The sequence below is a fragment of the Pelodiscus sinensis genome, chromosome 9 (assembly GCF_052426305.1).
Source record: "Pelodiscus sinensis isolate ZL-2025 chromosome 9, ASM5242630v1, whole genome shotgun sequence".
In the NCBI taxonomy this organism is placed as follows: domain Eukaryota; kingdom Metazoa; phylum Chordata; order Testudines; family Trionychidae; genus Pelodiscus; species Pelodiscus sinensis.
The window spans coordinates 62,516,404-62,531,954 of NC_143060.1; the positions used below are offsets into that span (position 1 = coordinate 62,516,404).

The window sequence follows — 15,551 nt, forward strand, 5'->3', positions numbered from 1 at the left end:
ATTTAACACCTCATTCTGAATTCAGTGTGGTCAATTTGTTTCACAGAATATCAAATCTAACTGACACGTTCAAAACTGGATAAGCATCTCTTTGAGAGCCATCTTCGCGAGGCTGGAACCAAGGGGGTACATAATAGGTCCTTTTCCATCTCTAACTTTATGAATCACAATCTTATCACTTAGCACTGATGCATACAGACAATGCATACAGTCATCATTTGAAAGTATCTAAGCAACTGCTGCATGTTAAAGGATGCCCAGTCAAATGTAACATATTGAACGAAAAGATAATAATTTCATCTGCCAGAAGACAAGGCATCAAGTAAAATGCTACTTGCCTCCTTGCACTGGGCTAGATCCTGCCACCCTTACTCATGGTGAGTAGTGTCTGAAGGGACTACCCAGTGAGAGTAACACTGGCAGAATCAGGCGGGTTACTTGTAAAAGATGCACACAATGCACTCAAAATGCACCTAATTACATCTCAGAGTCTGATCTGAGACACTAGCTAATCTGGCCAAACACACCTGGATGACCAGCCAGTTTCCAGGCCCCTGGGGAGCAGGGCTGGCTCTCTTGGAAGGAGTCAGTTTTGACATGATTTAACCTGGTTTGTATCACTTTCCAATCTCCTCCTAGGCTACGAAAGAAGGAGACAGGTAGCTCATATCGGGACCTTGGGCAGGGGGAGGAACCAGCATACAGCTGGCAGTACCTCCTTGTAGGGAGGCTGTCGGTTTCCTGGGAGCTGTACAGTTGCAATGGGTATGTCTATACAACAGAAAAAAAACTGCGACTGACCCATGGCAGCTTATTTGGGCTTGTGGGGCTAAGGCTAAGGGCTTATTTCATTGCTGTGTAGACTTGCAGGTTTGGACTGGAGCCCGATTGGGGATCCCCCCCCCACCTCACAACCCAGATATCTACCCAGCCATGAAATAGCCCTGCAGCTGGAGTCAGCTAGCACACACCAGCTACAACTGGCTAGGCTCTGTGTGGACATACCCAGCATTGGGGTGGCACTTGTGGAGCTGGGATTACTTGTTTGGCAGTGGCCTGGCTCCAGAGCAAAGCTGGGGAGCAAGGGGGATGGGCAGAGAGCTGGCAACGTCTCTGTGCTGGTAAGACAGGGAGTCAAGTAAAATGAGAGTGCTGGGCTTGCTGATGGGGCAATGCTAGGAAGGCAGGAAGTTGGAGGGCTTAGGGTCAGTGCTGTTATGGGGATGAATGCAGTCTGGCCTAGTAGAGCAGAAGTCAGGTCTAGTGGGCGGAGCAGCCTTGCAGGCTAAGGAATGGAGCCAAGCGTCAGCACCAGAGTTAACTTCTAACTACCAGAGCCGGGGTGGAGCCGGAATCAGAACCAGGAATCAAAGCTGAGAGTCAGAGCCGAGGTCAAATACCAAATGTCAAAGCCAAAAGGTCAGGCCAGAGCCAGGGTTAGACGTCAGAGGCCAGGGTCTGAGCCAGGACTAGTAACAAAGGTCAGAAGTGAGGCACAAGGGCAGGCACTAAAGGAGGGAGAAGGGTGGAGCACGATGACCGAGCACCGTGGGAACAGGAGTGAAGGCAGGGATGAGGCAAGAGCCACGAGTGAAGCAGGAATCGGGACCAAGGCCGGGTGCAGGCACATGCAGGGTCCACAAAGAGGAAATCACCTTGTTGCCCAGATAAACTTTCTGTGCCAACTTCTGGCTTAAACAGCATCCATGGAACACATGGCCAAGCTGGATGGTAGCGCCTTGGCAGAGGCTATAGTCCAGGGGCATGCAAAATACGGCTCACAGGCCTGGTCCAGCCCGCCAAGCCTTTTATTCCAGCCCACAGCCTGTCCCTGCAGCACGGAGCAGTGCCACTCAGAGCGGCTGGCTGCTCCCTGTGGCCCTCTGCACTGTGGGGGAAGAGGGAAGGCTTTGCACAGTGCCCCCGCCCCAGTGGGATGGGAGGGAGGGGATAGGTGTGGAGCTGCCTCTCCCCCCATCCCCCACAACCCAGCAGTGCCAGATAATGCACAGGGGGGCTTTAGAGCCTGTAGACCAGGCACTGGGCAAAAGGGGCCTCACACAAAGATCTGCACTTTTGGTAGCCCAGAGATCTTCTGGGTGGGGCTTCCTTAGCCCGGGGCTGCAGGCCCTAAAGGCCCTCTCTTAATCCAGCCCTGCAGACAAGTACCAAAACCCGAACACGGGTGTGGACTTGAACCAGAACAGCATGGCTGGAGGTGCCCCCGCAATAAAATCCAGTGGATGATCAGCTTTGCTCTCAACCTCATGCTGTTGCATCTCAGTTTCCAGGGGGGACTTTGGGCAGCTGAGGGAGTATCTTCAACATTATGGCTCCTTTTCCCCCCAATGGGGCTATGAGAGCCTCTGCCGCACACACTTGTGGAAATTTCAAGAAAGGGACTTTGCTTGTTTCAGCTGGGATTGTACCTGGCACTAGACTGACCAGCCATGTCCAGGCACACAGCTTACACAATACAAAAGTACCAAACTTCATCTCTGTTGTCAGTATCTTTCCTAGTGTTACATTATCACAATCACCTTTATCCCCAGGCATGTACTCCAGAGCGAATAACTCACAAATCATAATGAAGAGATATGACATCTAAATCAATAAGGGGACCCAAGGGAAAATAATGATATGTAGGAAACCGCTGAACACTGGGATGAGATAACTATTAAACGGGGATCCCTAAGCCGCACAGAAGTGATGGTGTTTTTTCAGGTGCTGCAAAACTTAGTAGCCAAATCTTGTATCTGTATTCCATGAAGAAGAAAGGCCCAGATGCAGCAGAACCAGTGATGTTTTACTGCACATGGGGCTAGAGCAGGAATTCATGCAAGCGACATGCCACACATCCCCTAGGTGAGACCCTTGTGCCTCTGTATGCACTGGCTGGGACCAGTGAATCTGCTGGGATCACGGATCCTAGTACCTACAGGTCCTAGAGTTAAAGAACCCATTCCAGCCATGAGGCTGGATCAGCAGTCAATGCATTCCCAGCAGGATTCTCAAAGCACAGCCCTAGCACTTGGCTGATTGCTCTGACAGTGTTTGGCCCCCCAGGTTCTATGAAACAAAGCGGGGGGGGGGGGGGGGAGAGAGAGAGAGAGAGAGAGAGAGAGTCTGGTACTTTCTTACCTAGTGCATCATGAAGATACTTCTGTCCTACCAGCTTTAGGTATTCTTCAATGGCTTTGGTGGCAAGCGTGTTCTCCCTGAAGATCAAAACTTCATGCTCTCCACAGCGATCTACCTCAGACATTACCAGATCTGTCAAGAAGTCCTGAGGGAAAAAGTCCAGCAGCAATAAGGTTTATCAACCAAACAGAATCATGCTCTGCTCTTTAAATGACTTTAGAACCCAGATGGGAAGAAGAGACGGAGCCCTGAATGCCTCAGAATGGGTGGAGAGGATTACTGAATTGAAGTGCCTGGCCTGGCGGGGAGGCATGCAGCTATTACAGCATTGGGGGTTATATGGATTAATTAGAGGTCACCCACACATGTGTGTACCGGACCACCTAAGCCAATACAATCTCCAACTCTGTCATTTTTTAGACTCATTTCTAAAATGGCAACAGCAGCTGGAACTGATGAGTAATATTACACAGGTGGAAACAAACCTCTAAATAAAAATCTCTACAGCCAAGCTCTTTTGACATTTAACCCAGGTCCTGATTAGAATCCATGGCCTACTCACTCCTCTGTGGCTGACGTGTTATCGTCATGATTTACTGATCCATGGTAGAGAAATTTAGTTGGGAGTTTCCTAGCTATCCAAACTCAAAATATCAGGAGGAAAGCAAAGCCAACATTTTATTAAATACAGGAATTTTAATAAAAGGATTTACACCAATGACATCAGTGAGCATAAAATGGTCTGAGGATTTGGGAGACAAACGTAGGACTTCTACTAGGCATTAATTGAGTATTGTGTTGAACTGCAGTTAGGCTATTAGGTAGGCCAGACAGAAGAAGGGGCAAGAATCAAACCAGACTGCAAGGGCCAATACAGGGCCCAGTCCTGCAGTAGTAATCAAATTCCTCAGCTGCTTCCCAAAGAAACTGTTCAGTCCCTTCCAGAATCCAGCTTCAAAGACTGTAAAGCCGCTGGGGACAGAGACCAAATTTTTGTCTGGTTTCTACATCTGTTAGCATCCTGTCAGGCCTCTGTGAATAATACAAGTGAATCGTGCTAGTCTGCAAAAGAAAGTTCTAGCCTCACACACAGAAGTAATGAGGTCTCCCCACCCCTAAAATGGCATTCAACGTATTTACTGGTGCACATTACTGGCATACTAGGAAGTCTCTAATAACTACATCCAAGCTACATTACCCTTGCTTTATTGTTATTTACTTACCTTTTTCTTTTCTATACAGATTGGCAGAAGTTTCCCAATCAGTGTAACAGTGAGATGCAAGTGTAACAATAATAAAATAAAGTCCTGGATTGCTCACTTGAGAGTGCGCTCCAGGTTGTAATATCCTACATTGTAATACTTCCCCAGTGCGTCAGAATCCAAAATACAATCACTACAAAGGCAGAGCTGTAACATGATAATTCACTTGTCAGTTGCAAGAACCATGAAGGAATCTGGAGATGGCTTGCCAGACTTACTACAGTTCAACACTACAGGAGCTTCGCGCACTGCAAACTGCTCTAGATCAGATAAGCAAAGGGCATTTATGAATTTTCATTATACTTGGTCACAAAGGGTATTCGATTTAGGAGGACCCGTGCAGTGGAAGATGGTAAATGTAGAGTGTAAAAGTGGAAGGATTATGTAAATGTTCCCAGCCACACAACACCCAGATCATCTGAGTTTGGCCATGCTTTAAAAACTCAGGGTAGCTGGTACAGCTGGCGTCGTAGGGGCTAGAGCTGGGTACCACTTCACTCAGCTGGTAATCCAATCACCTGATGATACAGGTTAAGCCACTTGAGTGCTAATAATCCTCCAAAGTCTTCTTCCCCGATGCATTCTATTTACCCAGAGGGACAGACAAGCTCTCAGAATTCACAAAGACAGAACGATAGAGCAGCTCAGCTTATGGCCAATGGCGAACCCTAGGATATGCCCCAGAAGTCTAATTGACTCACACAAGAGGATGCAGCAATGTGGGTCTGGCCTTTCAGAGCAGCTACTCCCAACCAGGCGAGGCTAATTCAAGTGCTAATCACCCATTAACAGTGGTGAACCCCTGCTGTTCACCAAGACACATTTACAAATCTGTGTTTGCAAGCTCCTGGACGCTGCAGTGTTCTTGGCGCACCAGCTTTCCAGCATTACAGAAAATACGTCTGTGCACTCAATGTACAAGCTTATTAGCCTGTGATGGTGGGATGCTATGAAGTCCTTCCCTTTTACCGCCCTCCCCTTTGATAGTGTTCCCCTCCCCCAATGCCCTTTCCCAGGGCCGCGCACCCTCATACGAGCTTTGTCCCTATTTATGTTTATACACACACCAAGCCCTCCTAGTCTGCAAAGTGCTTTTAACCCGTGAAAAATGCCGATGAGCATCAGGAACCTCTCTGACATGTTCCTTCTCCTCTTACCTTGGCTCTGCCAGTGCTCTGAAGAATGTGCACCAAAGCACAGGCCATCTCCTCCTTGTTCCTCACGCTGATCACAGGCTCCAGCACCGAACACAACATGGTGTAGTTATTGGTAACAAACTCTGCAAATTCTTTGTACTGCTCCATGGGGAGGATGGTGATGGTCTGGTATCGGGACTTGATCCGAATGGAAGGCCCCCCTGACTTCCCTTTATTGGGCGTAGGTGTGCTGACCGGGTACCACTTTTCCACAAACTGACGGCCAGTCACACTGGCCATGGGGATGTTGACTAGACCCACATAGTTATTTTTGTCTTTTTTCTTCTTCTTCTCCACATCCTTATAGATGTGAACTGTGATGCTATGGAGGGGCGGGAGGCCATAAAACTCAAAGTGTTCACCCCAAAAGATATTGTCCGCTTTGGTTTTGCTGGTGGTGCGGGCAAACAGAGTGTCGTCAAGGCACAGCTCACAGAAGTATCTCTTCTTGGGGGCCAAGTCCTTAGCCTCAATGATCCAGAGCCGGAGCACATTCTCCGCTCGGCGGCAGTTGTCCTGTGAGGAAAAAAAGCATTTTATTTTCAAACAGAACACACGGATGATGCACTGGGTGTATTTTATCATTCGCTATTTCATCACCTTTTATAAGCTGTATTCAGATTGGTTCAGAACACACTAGATCTACACTCTAGGGATGTGAAGGACTAGTCGACAGGATAGTCAACTAGTTGCATCCCCCACTTGCTGCCTCTATCAGATAGAGGGGGTGGGGAAGAAGAGGGGGTACTTCAAAGCGGAAGTGCTGTGTGGAGCCCAGGGTCAGCTGGGGACCCCCCAGGTGACCCCAGACACCGTGCGGCGCTGCTGCTTTGACACACCGCAGGGAGCCCTGCGTTGGGCTCCTTGTGGCATTAGAGCGGCGTGAAGCCCTAGGGCTGTTGCTACACTTCAAAGGGGGAGGCGCCTTATTTACTAATCCAGCCACGGCCAACCCATGGCTCGCGAGCCGCATGTGGCTTTTGCCCCCAAAAAGTGTGGCTCACAAAGCTGCTCCTGTGCCGCCCCGCATGGCCCCTACCCCCCACTGGTTTCCCCTCATTCCCTGGCTTCCCTGTCCTTACCGGGTCAGAGCTGAGGGGTTTTAAAAATGGTGCCCAAGATGGTGGCTGTCCTAAAGGGGCAGCCTCCTTTTTTTTTTAAAATAAATGTTTGTATAGTTTGTTTCGCTCAACAATTCTGGAGGGCTTTTTTTCCGCTTGCTTGACAATTCTGGTGCAGCTCTTTGCATTTTTTCCGCTGCAGTTTTGGCTCTCTTTGTTAAACGGGTTGGCTACCCCTGTACTAATCGAATAGTTGATGCAAAATGTAGTGACTATTTGATTAGTCAATTACCCGATACTTCACACCCTTACTACTCTCCTTCCGTTCAGAAAGTGGCAGATTCATACCATTTCTGGTAACTCAGTAGAATTTTTTGGTTGATGTTTTAAATCATACAGTGAAACCACTCCATTACCAAGACCTATCCCTTCTATTGGGCCATGGTGTTCAGTATCTTTGCTCTTGGGTCCTACCTTAGAAGGAACCCAATCTAAAGCCTAGCAACCAGGTGCTTCCCCTAACTGACAATATTCCTGGATCGGTCTCATTGAGCAGACTTCTTTGAGATGAGGATCAGGCGGCAAGATCATAGAAATGATTAACCATTTGGCCTATTGCACTTTATAGAAAGTGGTGCTTGGTGGCTTTTGGAACACCAAGCATGGCCTCCTTCCTCTACAGCTACTTTGGTGTGATCAACCTAATTCAATAGGGGAGCATCTCTATGATGGTTTGATACTTCATCTGGACAAGAATCTAATCATAGCATGTACATTTTACTGATAGCAAAGTCCTGCCGCTTCCTCATTTATTACCTTGTTAGGCTGCACTGTCCTGCGTAGATTTTCCATCCACTTGTCTCTCTCTGCTGCAGACGAACAACTGAAACATTTACTGCCGCTGGAATAGGTTACCTGGAACACAAACAACAGGCCTAGTTCCGGCAGGACTGCAAAGCATCATAAGGAGCAGAAGCGACAGGTAAGATTCTGCATCAGTCACAGATTCTGTGACTTCCTGTGACCTCCATGACTTCTCAGTGGCCAGCTGCTCAGGTGACCCTGGGGACAGCCAGACCATCCCCTGCTGGAGCAGCTCTACAGCCAGACACCTGGGCGGCCCAACAACCAGCCGCACCATCTGCTCCTGGAGTGGTCTGAGGCCAGCTGCACTGGCAGCTACTCTGGGGGCCCCAGGACTACCCAAGCAGTGGTTGATGTGGCTAGCTATCCCTGGGGACTGCCTGAGCAGCGGCGCCAGGAGTGGCATGCGCAGCCACAGTTTGGTGGTTTCTAGCAGCGGTCCTGGGGTGGCTGGAGCAGCAACTGGCTCCCTGGGGCCTTCCTGCCAGCAGTAGTGGCTGGAGCAGCAGTGGGCTCTGCATGGCTTCCCCCCACTGCAGTTGGAATGGCAGCGGGGCCCCCTGTCAATGTTCCCTCTAATGTTTCCCATCCACGTGTGGAATAAACTTTGTTATAGGCACCGACGCATGTGGGGATGTGACCCACCAATACTAACACACGCTGCTAGCTGTGGGCACTCTGCTAATCCGCTGGGCGGCATTTGAATCTCTCCTGGGTAGCCGTCCACTGCCTCTGCAGCTTCCCCCATTTCCCCACCCCCCCTGCACCCCAGGGCTCCTTTCCCACAGCTGGTGCCCCAGGCTCCCTGGATTTCCCACTCTCTCAAAGATTTAATCAGGGGTATTTATGGTGTAAGTCACGGACAGGGCAGGAGCTGGGTTTTTTGTTTCTTTCCCATGACCTGTTCATGACCCTACTAAAAATACCTGTGATTAAATCACAGCCTTAGTCATAGGTGACTTTCAACATTGAGAGCAAATTTGAAAGAGGCAGCAAAATACAGGAGCCGGGCAGGTGCAAGCCTGAAAAGGACACAGAATGCAGAGAAAAAACTTCAGCTCAGCTGGGTGTAGAACCGAACGTTCTAGCCAAACGTTTTGAGAGACTGTAAAATAAGGATGCAGTCAGCTATTTGAAATGTGTGCACATGCTAATTGAACTGCAGCCTCTAGACACTTGCTAGATCCCCACAGGCCCCTGAGTTGAACAATCTGATCATTAGCAGAGCAGGTGTAAGGAGAGAGCTAGTCACACATTGATGAAAGGTCTAATGAACAAAAATCCCTGCTGGATGTCACTGGAAATACTGTCTTCAGGAAGCAAACAATTGCGCACACAGCAATGGACTGCAGCAACCAAAATGTTTGACTCTGCTTCGTAAGACTAAGTCTATACTGCACTTCTTTTTTGGAAAAAGGAACGCAATTTGCTCTCCACAATGTGCGTACCTTTTCTGATTTTTTTTCTGGAACAGGCTTTTCTGAAATTTGGCCTGTCTACACTAGGCCAAATTTGAGAAAAACCTCCTCTTTCAGAAGAGCCCGTCTTCCTCATGAAACGAGATTTACAGGGCTTCCGAAAGAGCGCATTTTCTCCTCCTCAAAAAATGTTGGAAAAGCAGACACGTTCCCCGGATGCGGCGGACTATTTCAATTCTGTAGTGTAGACAGCCTAAGACACACCACCATTTGGAGCAAAACTGGCACTAGCTCAGTTTTGTGAGCATAAAGAGTGTCACATTTTGCTTCAATTTTTATAGGGTGTTGCCAACTCCACCTGTTCTTTCCATTCAGAATGTGGGCAAACCACTTTAAGACTACAGTTTGCACTTGTATTGCTAGCTGTCTTCCCCTTCCAGGGAAGGGAAAGCAGAATAGGAAGTGTCGCCAGCCAATGGGATATGTTGTGACTATTGAAACAACCCAGTATTTCCTATTGTGAGCTCAGATATAAAAAGTCTGTGAAAGTTTGTAACGTTACAATAACCATGGAAAACAGATCCAGTTGTTTATAATGCTGAATGATGCTAGAAGTGCAAAATAAACAAAGAAAACTGATAAATCTAAACCAAACAAGCCATGTGGATATAATCCAAGGATTGTTGAAATTACACTTGCTAAAAATAGAAAACACGGAACCAGAATTAATAGACCAAAATTGGTGGGACGGATCCAAGGCCTAACTGGTGGAAAAAAGAATGAGGATGAATTCTGACACCCACTTTCCCCCTTTCTGGGTTTCTTAAGGAGACTATGGGGGGAAAGACATGATCAGTTCAGTTCAGCTCAGGTCTCCCCCTCATCTCCCATCTCACCTTGTGTCCCAGCTTATCACCCCAACTGCCAGTCCAGCAAATTAGCCCAGCTCGTCTTGTGTAAAGGACTTTCCTCCTGGAAGGAAGACTAGCTGGCCTCAAGCTTGTTCAAGGTATTTCGTTTTCACTGGGAATGCTGAAAGTCATCACATGATTGTGACATCCAGTCCTCAAGCTCATTAGTGGGGATATCTAATTGCCAGGACTACAGGGGCACATAAGATCCTGCATTGTTTTCCCTTCCTCTGTTGTGTTATTTCCTGCCCTCCTTTTTTTCGGGTCTCTCTCTCTCTCTCTCTTTCTCTCTCTCTCGAATTTTCATCAAATCCTGAAGTCAACTGTGTTGTACTCATCCAAACTTGCTTTGTCTATGAAGAAAATATCCAATTAGATGATGTTCCTGCCTAGATTGTAAATCGGGTTCCAAGTAGCAAGTGTCATGGTTGACTTGCAACCAAAAGCATCCTCTTGTAACTAATTAGCAGTCCAGTGCTCCAAACACATCAGGAAAAGCTGTATTTCACTCCTCATTCCTCGCTTGTCTCTCTTCTACCTTTTTGTCTGTCTGTTAAGAACAGGATAACTAAATGTCCTCTACACATCGCGTCTGGAGTAAAATTAACCCTTTCCTCTTCAGTGAAGTTGTTCTGAAAATAAGAGATGGCTCTTTTGCCTCAAAGGAGAAATGCATTAAAGGGTTTGACTATGTTTGTTTGCATAATCACTCAACCAGAGTTTCAATATAAATGTCTGCTTTGATTTCTTGTTCCTTCCTGTATGCAATCAATCAACTTTTCATCTGAATAAATGCTTCTGGGTGTCTGTTAAGTTACTGAGCAAAACCAAGACCTCTGCTTATAACAAACCAAAACCTACCCATCTCTAAAAACAACTAGTAGTCCTGCGGCACCATACTGACTAACAAAAACATATATAGTAGCATGAGCTTTCATGAGCAAAACCCACTTCTCTTTTAATGTCGGACAGTGAGAGATTATAAACACCTGTAACTCTTTGGGCCTTTGAGATCAATAGCCACACAACAGATACTACTTTGAATTGAGTTGGAACAGCTTCTGAATAGGAGCCCATAAGGAAAAGAGAGAAGACTGATATATTCGGTGTTCTCACAGAGCAGTTTTCAAGGGAGTAAATAAATCTTTGTGTCAGAGATTTAAACAGCTGGGGCCAGATTCAACCTAGGCATAACTTCACCGAAGACCCAGTGGGCCCATGACGTTATGTTGAGCATGACTGCCTTGAAGTAAAACTTGGTAATATGCTGTTCATCCTGTCAACTTTAGGCATGCATTTTAAGTAGGGTTTATCCAGTTTAAAAGCAGACTCATGTAACATGCCTTCAGTAGCCCTCCGCTAACTTTGCAGATCTTTCTAACTTAGAAGCCACTTTCTTCACATGGTATCTTGGTAACCAAGATCAGCTAGGATGCTCTTATGAACAGCCCCATAATATGAATGCAGGGGACCAATGGAGAAGGCCAGGGTGCAGTGGAAGCCCTGAGCCAAAGAATTTAATCCCTTGATTGCCTGACAAAGTTCATTGACCTTCAGAACACCTGCAAGGTCTGTTTTTCTTGAGCTTTTCCTCCATAGCCTGCTAGAACAGGTTGAGCTTTTGGACTGGAGCTCATCTCTCAGCTGACTTCTCTATTAGTTTGTATTTAATTTAAAAAAAAATGTATGGTAAGAGAACTCAGATTATGAAGAATGCAACAAGCTATCTTAAGCCATGTATCTGCATGCACATTACAAACACTTGGATGGTTATCTGATATGCAGACATTCAATACAAGAACACAGTCACTGAAAAGATGTCTTCCTATTGACTGATGGATGTCATTAGCCCAGAGGACTTTAGAGTTTTATGATGATTAGATGGCCTACTCTACATGATAACCTCAGAATGTCTGAGAGAACGGATTTATTCACACCCAGTTAGGAAATCACAAAGTGGGGATACAGACGGACTGAGGATATATACACCATGCAATCTGTACTTTCAGCCAGTGGGGTTTCTTTACCTCAAAGCAGAAGTCTTGTCCAAGGATACTGCTGTGAAGAGGTTTGACAAAGACTTTCTCTTCCGTCCCAAGATCCAATGCCTCCACTGCGCTGCCTGGGCTCAGCAAAGATTCATGTGAACGAGATTCTTTCAGTTTTGGTAGTCCACGAGACCTGAAAGAGGACAAGAGGGGGAAAGAAGGAGACCTCTCAGGATTTGGCAAGATCCAGAAACAAAGGAAGACTGAGGCTCATGGGTTAACCACTCTGTACAGTTTTTACAAGTACTTTATAGCCCTAAAGAAAATAAATCCCATGCATCAATTCATTCAGTTTCTCAAACTCATGGTGCTGTATAACTCTAACATGGTAAAAAATGGTGATACTAGCATCTGGCTAGCAACTAGATTCCACCACCACCCAAATTCAGGAGATCTAGATTTACAAAAATACAAGTTGCAGCCATTTTGGCACAATGAAATAGAAAAAGAGAAATGCTTCACAAAACACTGAATTTCCCTTTAAATCTGTATTTACTGTCTACTATATGCTACTGGGAGTATTTAAATGCTGATTACTAAGCAAGTGCTTTGCTAATAGCAACAAATACCCTACCCCCAATCCCTAAAGAGACGCAAAATGAGATTTTTTTCCCTCTCATTGAGTTTTTTCAATCACTGAGATTTCCCTCTACATATTGTGGAGGAGAAAATAGAAAACCACTAGCAAAAACCCCCAATTAAAACACGCAAATGCCCTGTCACCTTATCCTACCCAGACGAGCTGTCTGCACTAACATTTTGCAATCCCCTTGGCTGGTTCTTACACTTCTTAACTGTTCCCATCTCCCTTGTATTTTCTGGCCTCCTTTGGGGATGCCCCAAGCTGCCTTTTACTTCCTTATGGACATGCAGATTCTCTTTTGCAGCTGAGGACTAGGTCTCTTCTCCTTGAGCACTTCTGCAATCCCCCACCTCCAGCTCCCGCAAGGGCATCCCTGACCATTTCAGACTGTTTCTTATCCTCTATCGCCCCAGGCATTTCCCATCTATCCAGATCTCCTTCAATCAGCCTCCCTTTTGTTTCTGCTGCCTTCTCAAAGACACACACCTCCAGATACTCGGCACCGTTAGGGTCTGGGGACCAGTTTTGCATGTCAAATAGTTTACAATATTTTCAGAATTAAATTTCTTTGTGATACTTTATAGCTGTGCTTCTCTACTCAAAATCTGACATTTGTGGCAAACTAGGGTGTAAATCTACTCTGTTATAGCATGCTAGGCACTAAACGTCCATGTGGACATTGAGTGCCAGTCATGCTGAGAGCAGGGTAGATTTACACTCTGCTGCTACACACCATAAAATGCATACACCATGCTTCCACACATGACAAACTTGTTAGTTCACTTTAATCTACTATTTCAAAGCAGGGTAGATCCAAGTGCACTACGGAAATTTGGGGTGCAGCAGCAGGGTCCACACTTGTACCAAAGGCTTGTGCAGAAAAGACTCACACCCCAGCTTGTTGTGAGTTGTGTACACAAGCCCAGAGAGAGATCAAGTTCTTATAGAGCAGGCTACTGTCAAAGCACCACGGTACTGAGTCCAGAATACATGTAAGCAGTTTGCAATTTAAGAGGTTTGTGTTTATCTGTCTTCCAAACAGCATCTCACGGTAGTTCTTTCCTCACTGTGCAGCACTACCTGCAATAAAAAGTTCTGCAGGAAAACTGATTTCAGTTGCACTACTGTGGCGGGGCTACTTATGCCTGACCGCTCATCCCTATAACAGGAACTTAGTAAACAAAATGATTGATAGTGAGCAAGGAACAGAATCCAGATCCCTCTCATTTCATCTGATTCTGCAACACGAACAGGAATAAAAAAAATTCTAGGCCTCCACTCAGCAAAGTTCCTTCTACCACCATTCAGCAAAGCACCGCAAATAAGACAAAGTAGGAACAGCAGATGTGAGAGTATCTAGCACCATTTTTGCACACACTTTTCAGAGCAGAGCTGCACTTTAAAGCAATAGTTTATCACCAAAGTTTCCCATCATAGTTAGGCCAAAATGTAGGCCTGGTCTACGCTAGAAAATGAGGTATGTTTAAATTATGTCCGTCAAAAGTGTGAAAAATCCATTCCCCATAAGAAGCACTGCTTAGCTGATCTAAGTTCCCATGCAGATGGCGCTAAAATTCTTCCATCGAACTAGCTACCGCCTCGCTGGGAGGTGGATTATCTACCCGGATGGGAGATCCCCTCCTCCTGCCATAGGTAGTGTCTACACTGAAGTGATGCACCAGTACAGCTGTGCCACTCTAGTGTTTTAAGTGCAGACCAACCCTTAGTTTCAAAGCTAAACATTTAGAATGGCTGCTCAGAGGAGCACTGAGAAGGCACTGTGAGCTATGGTGGCAGCTTTATTCTCGAAAAACTGTACTGCCTGCTGGAACTGTTTCAGAGGAGAACTTAATATTTTGTAATATTAAAAAAATCTTATTGAGGGATACTGAAACCTTCTGTAAATGCATTTTTCTTGTATCTTCAGAGGTTCCAAGGCAACTGACCAAAACATGGGTACCACAAAGAATAAATCTCTCAAGAAGCAAGCAGAGTTCATCTCATTTTAGTTTTGCACAAGATCAGCTACTTCTGGCACTCGGGTTGATTCACATGGGATCTTTAGACATTCTCAGAGAAAATGTAGGTTACATTAAATAAATTAAAATGACCTACACACAGGGAACAGCTGCGTTCTGATCAGATGGATGTTACAAAAATGATTTCAAATACAAATGGACAGCATTAGTATGAGTATGTTGTCTGCACTGTGCTTTTTTGTAATAGACTACAGCAGCCGCTTGCAGCAATGAAACCCTAAAACCTCAGCCATGTATAATTGAACACTTGCTGCAATTAGGTAGGGCAAGTCTAAAATAAACACACCACAATGCACCACTTTAATATTATTCTGAAATCCTCTCTCTAATTTACATTTCTCCTCTACAAGAAAGAGCTGCTGAGGTCACTGGCTGCCCAAGTGGCAACTCTCCCAAATTCTCAGCAAATTCACTTCCAATAGAAAGTCCTTTTGAGAATGATGCCAGGGAATTAGCCAAGAGCGCCCACAGCGAATTCCAGCCCCAACAGCTCACAGCAGGAAAACCTGGGGTGATCAGAAGGGAGGCGAAGACAAACGACCTCTTCCCAAACAAGGCAACTTTTCACAAACCCAGATTAAGCCATCACATCTGTAGCATCCTCGGGTTAAAATGGCCAACACATTCTAAACCACAGCAATCAAGCGCACCTACATGAAGCAATTGTACAGCCATCTGGTGGAGCACCCCCAAATCATAGCGGTGCCACATCACAGCCCCTCCAAATCTTTCTCTGGACTACATCCCAGAAAAGAAATCCAGGGGTACAGAGGAAGATCTGCACAAAATCCAGCTGCAGTCCTCTCAAGTCTTTGGTTAAAAGTTTCAGATGAATCCCAAGCCAGGCAGGACCACTGGGTAGGAAGAAAAGCCGTTCCGTCCATACACATTTAGCAATGTCCCTGCTCCTCATCCTTCATGCTGCATCCTGCCCCTCAGGTGACACAAACAAGGTTCCTGGCGGTGCGCAGCCTGCTCAACACTGGGCCTGTTTCCATGGTGCTGCATCTATAAGGAGGTTAGAGCTG

At 46.2% G+C, this 15,551-nt stretch overlaps 1 protein-coding gene across 13 annotated transcripts in view; it reads right to left on the bottom strand.

Annotated features, from left to right (window-relative positions):
* RASAL2 (RAS protein activator like 2) overlaps positions 1–15,551 on the bottom strand; it is a 248,542-nt gene that overhangs the window by 30,538 nt on the left and 202,453 nt on the right. For all 13 annotated transcript variants that reach the window (XM_075936872.2, XM_075936874.2, XM_075936873.2 and 10 more), the window contains 4 exons: positions 11,881–12,034; positions 7,477–7,575; positions 5,561–6,115; positions 3,142–3,286 (listed from right to left, as the gene is read on the bottom strand). In XM_075936872.2, the coding sequence (XP_075792987.1) occupies positions 3,142–3,286; positions 5,561–6,115; positions 7,477–7,575; positions 11,881–12,034 (953 nt within the window). The remainder of the gene's footprint in view (positions 1–3,141; positions 3,287–5,560; positions 6,116–7,476; positions 7,576–11,880; positions 12,035–15,551) is intronic.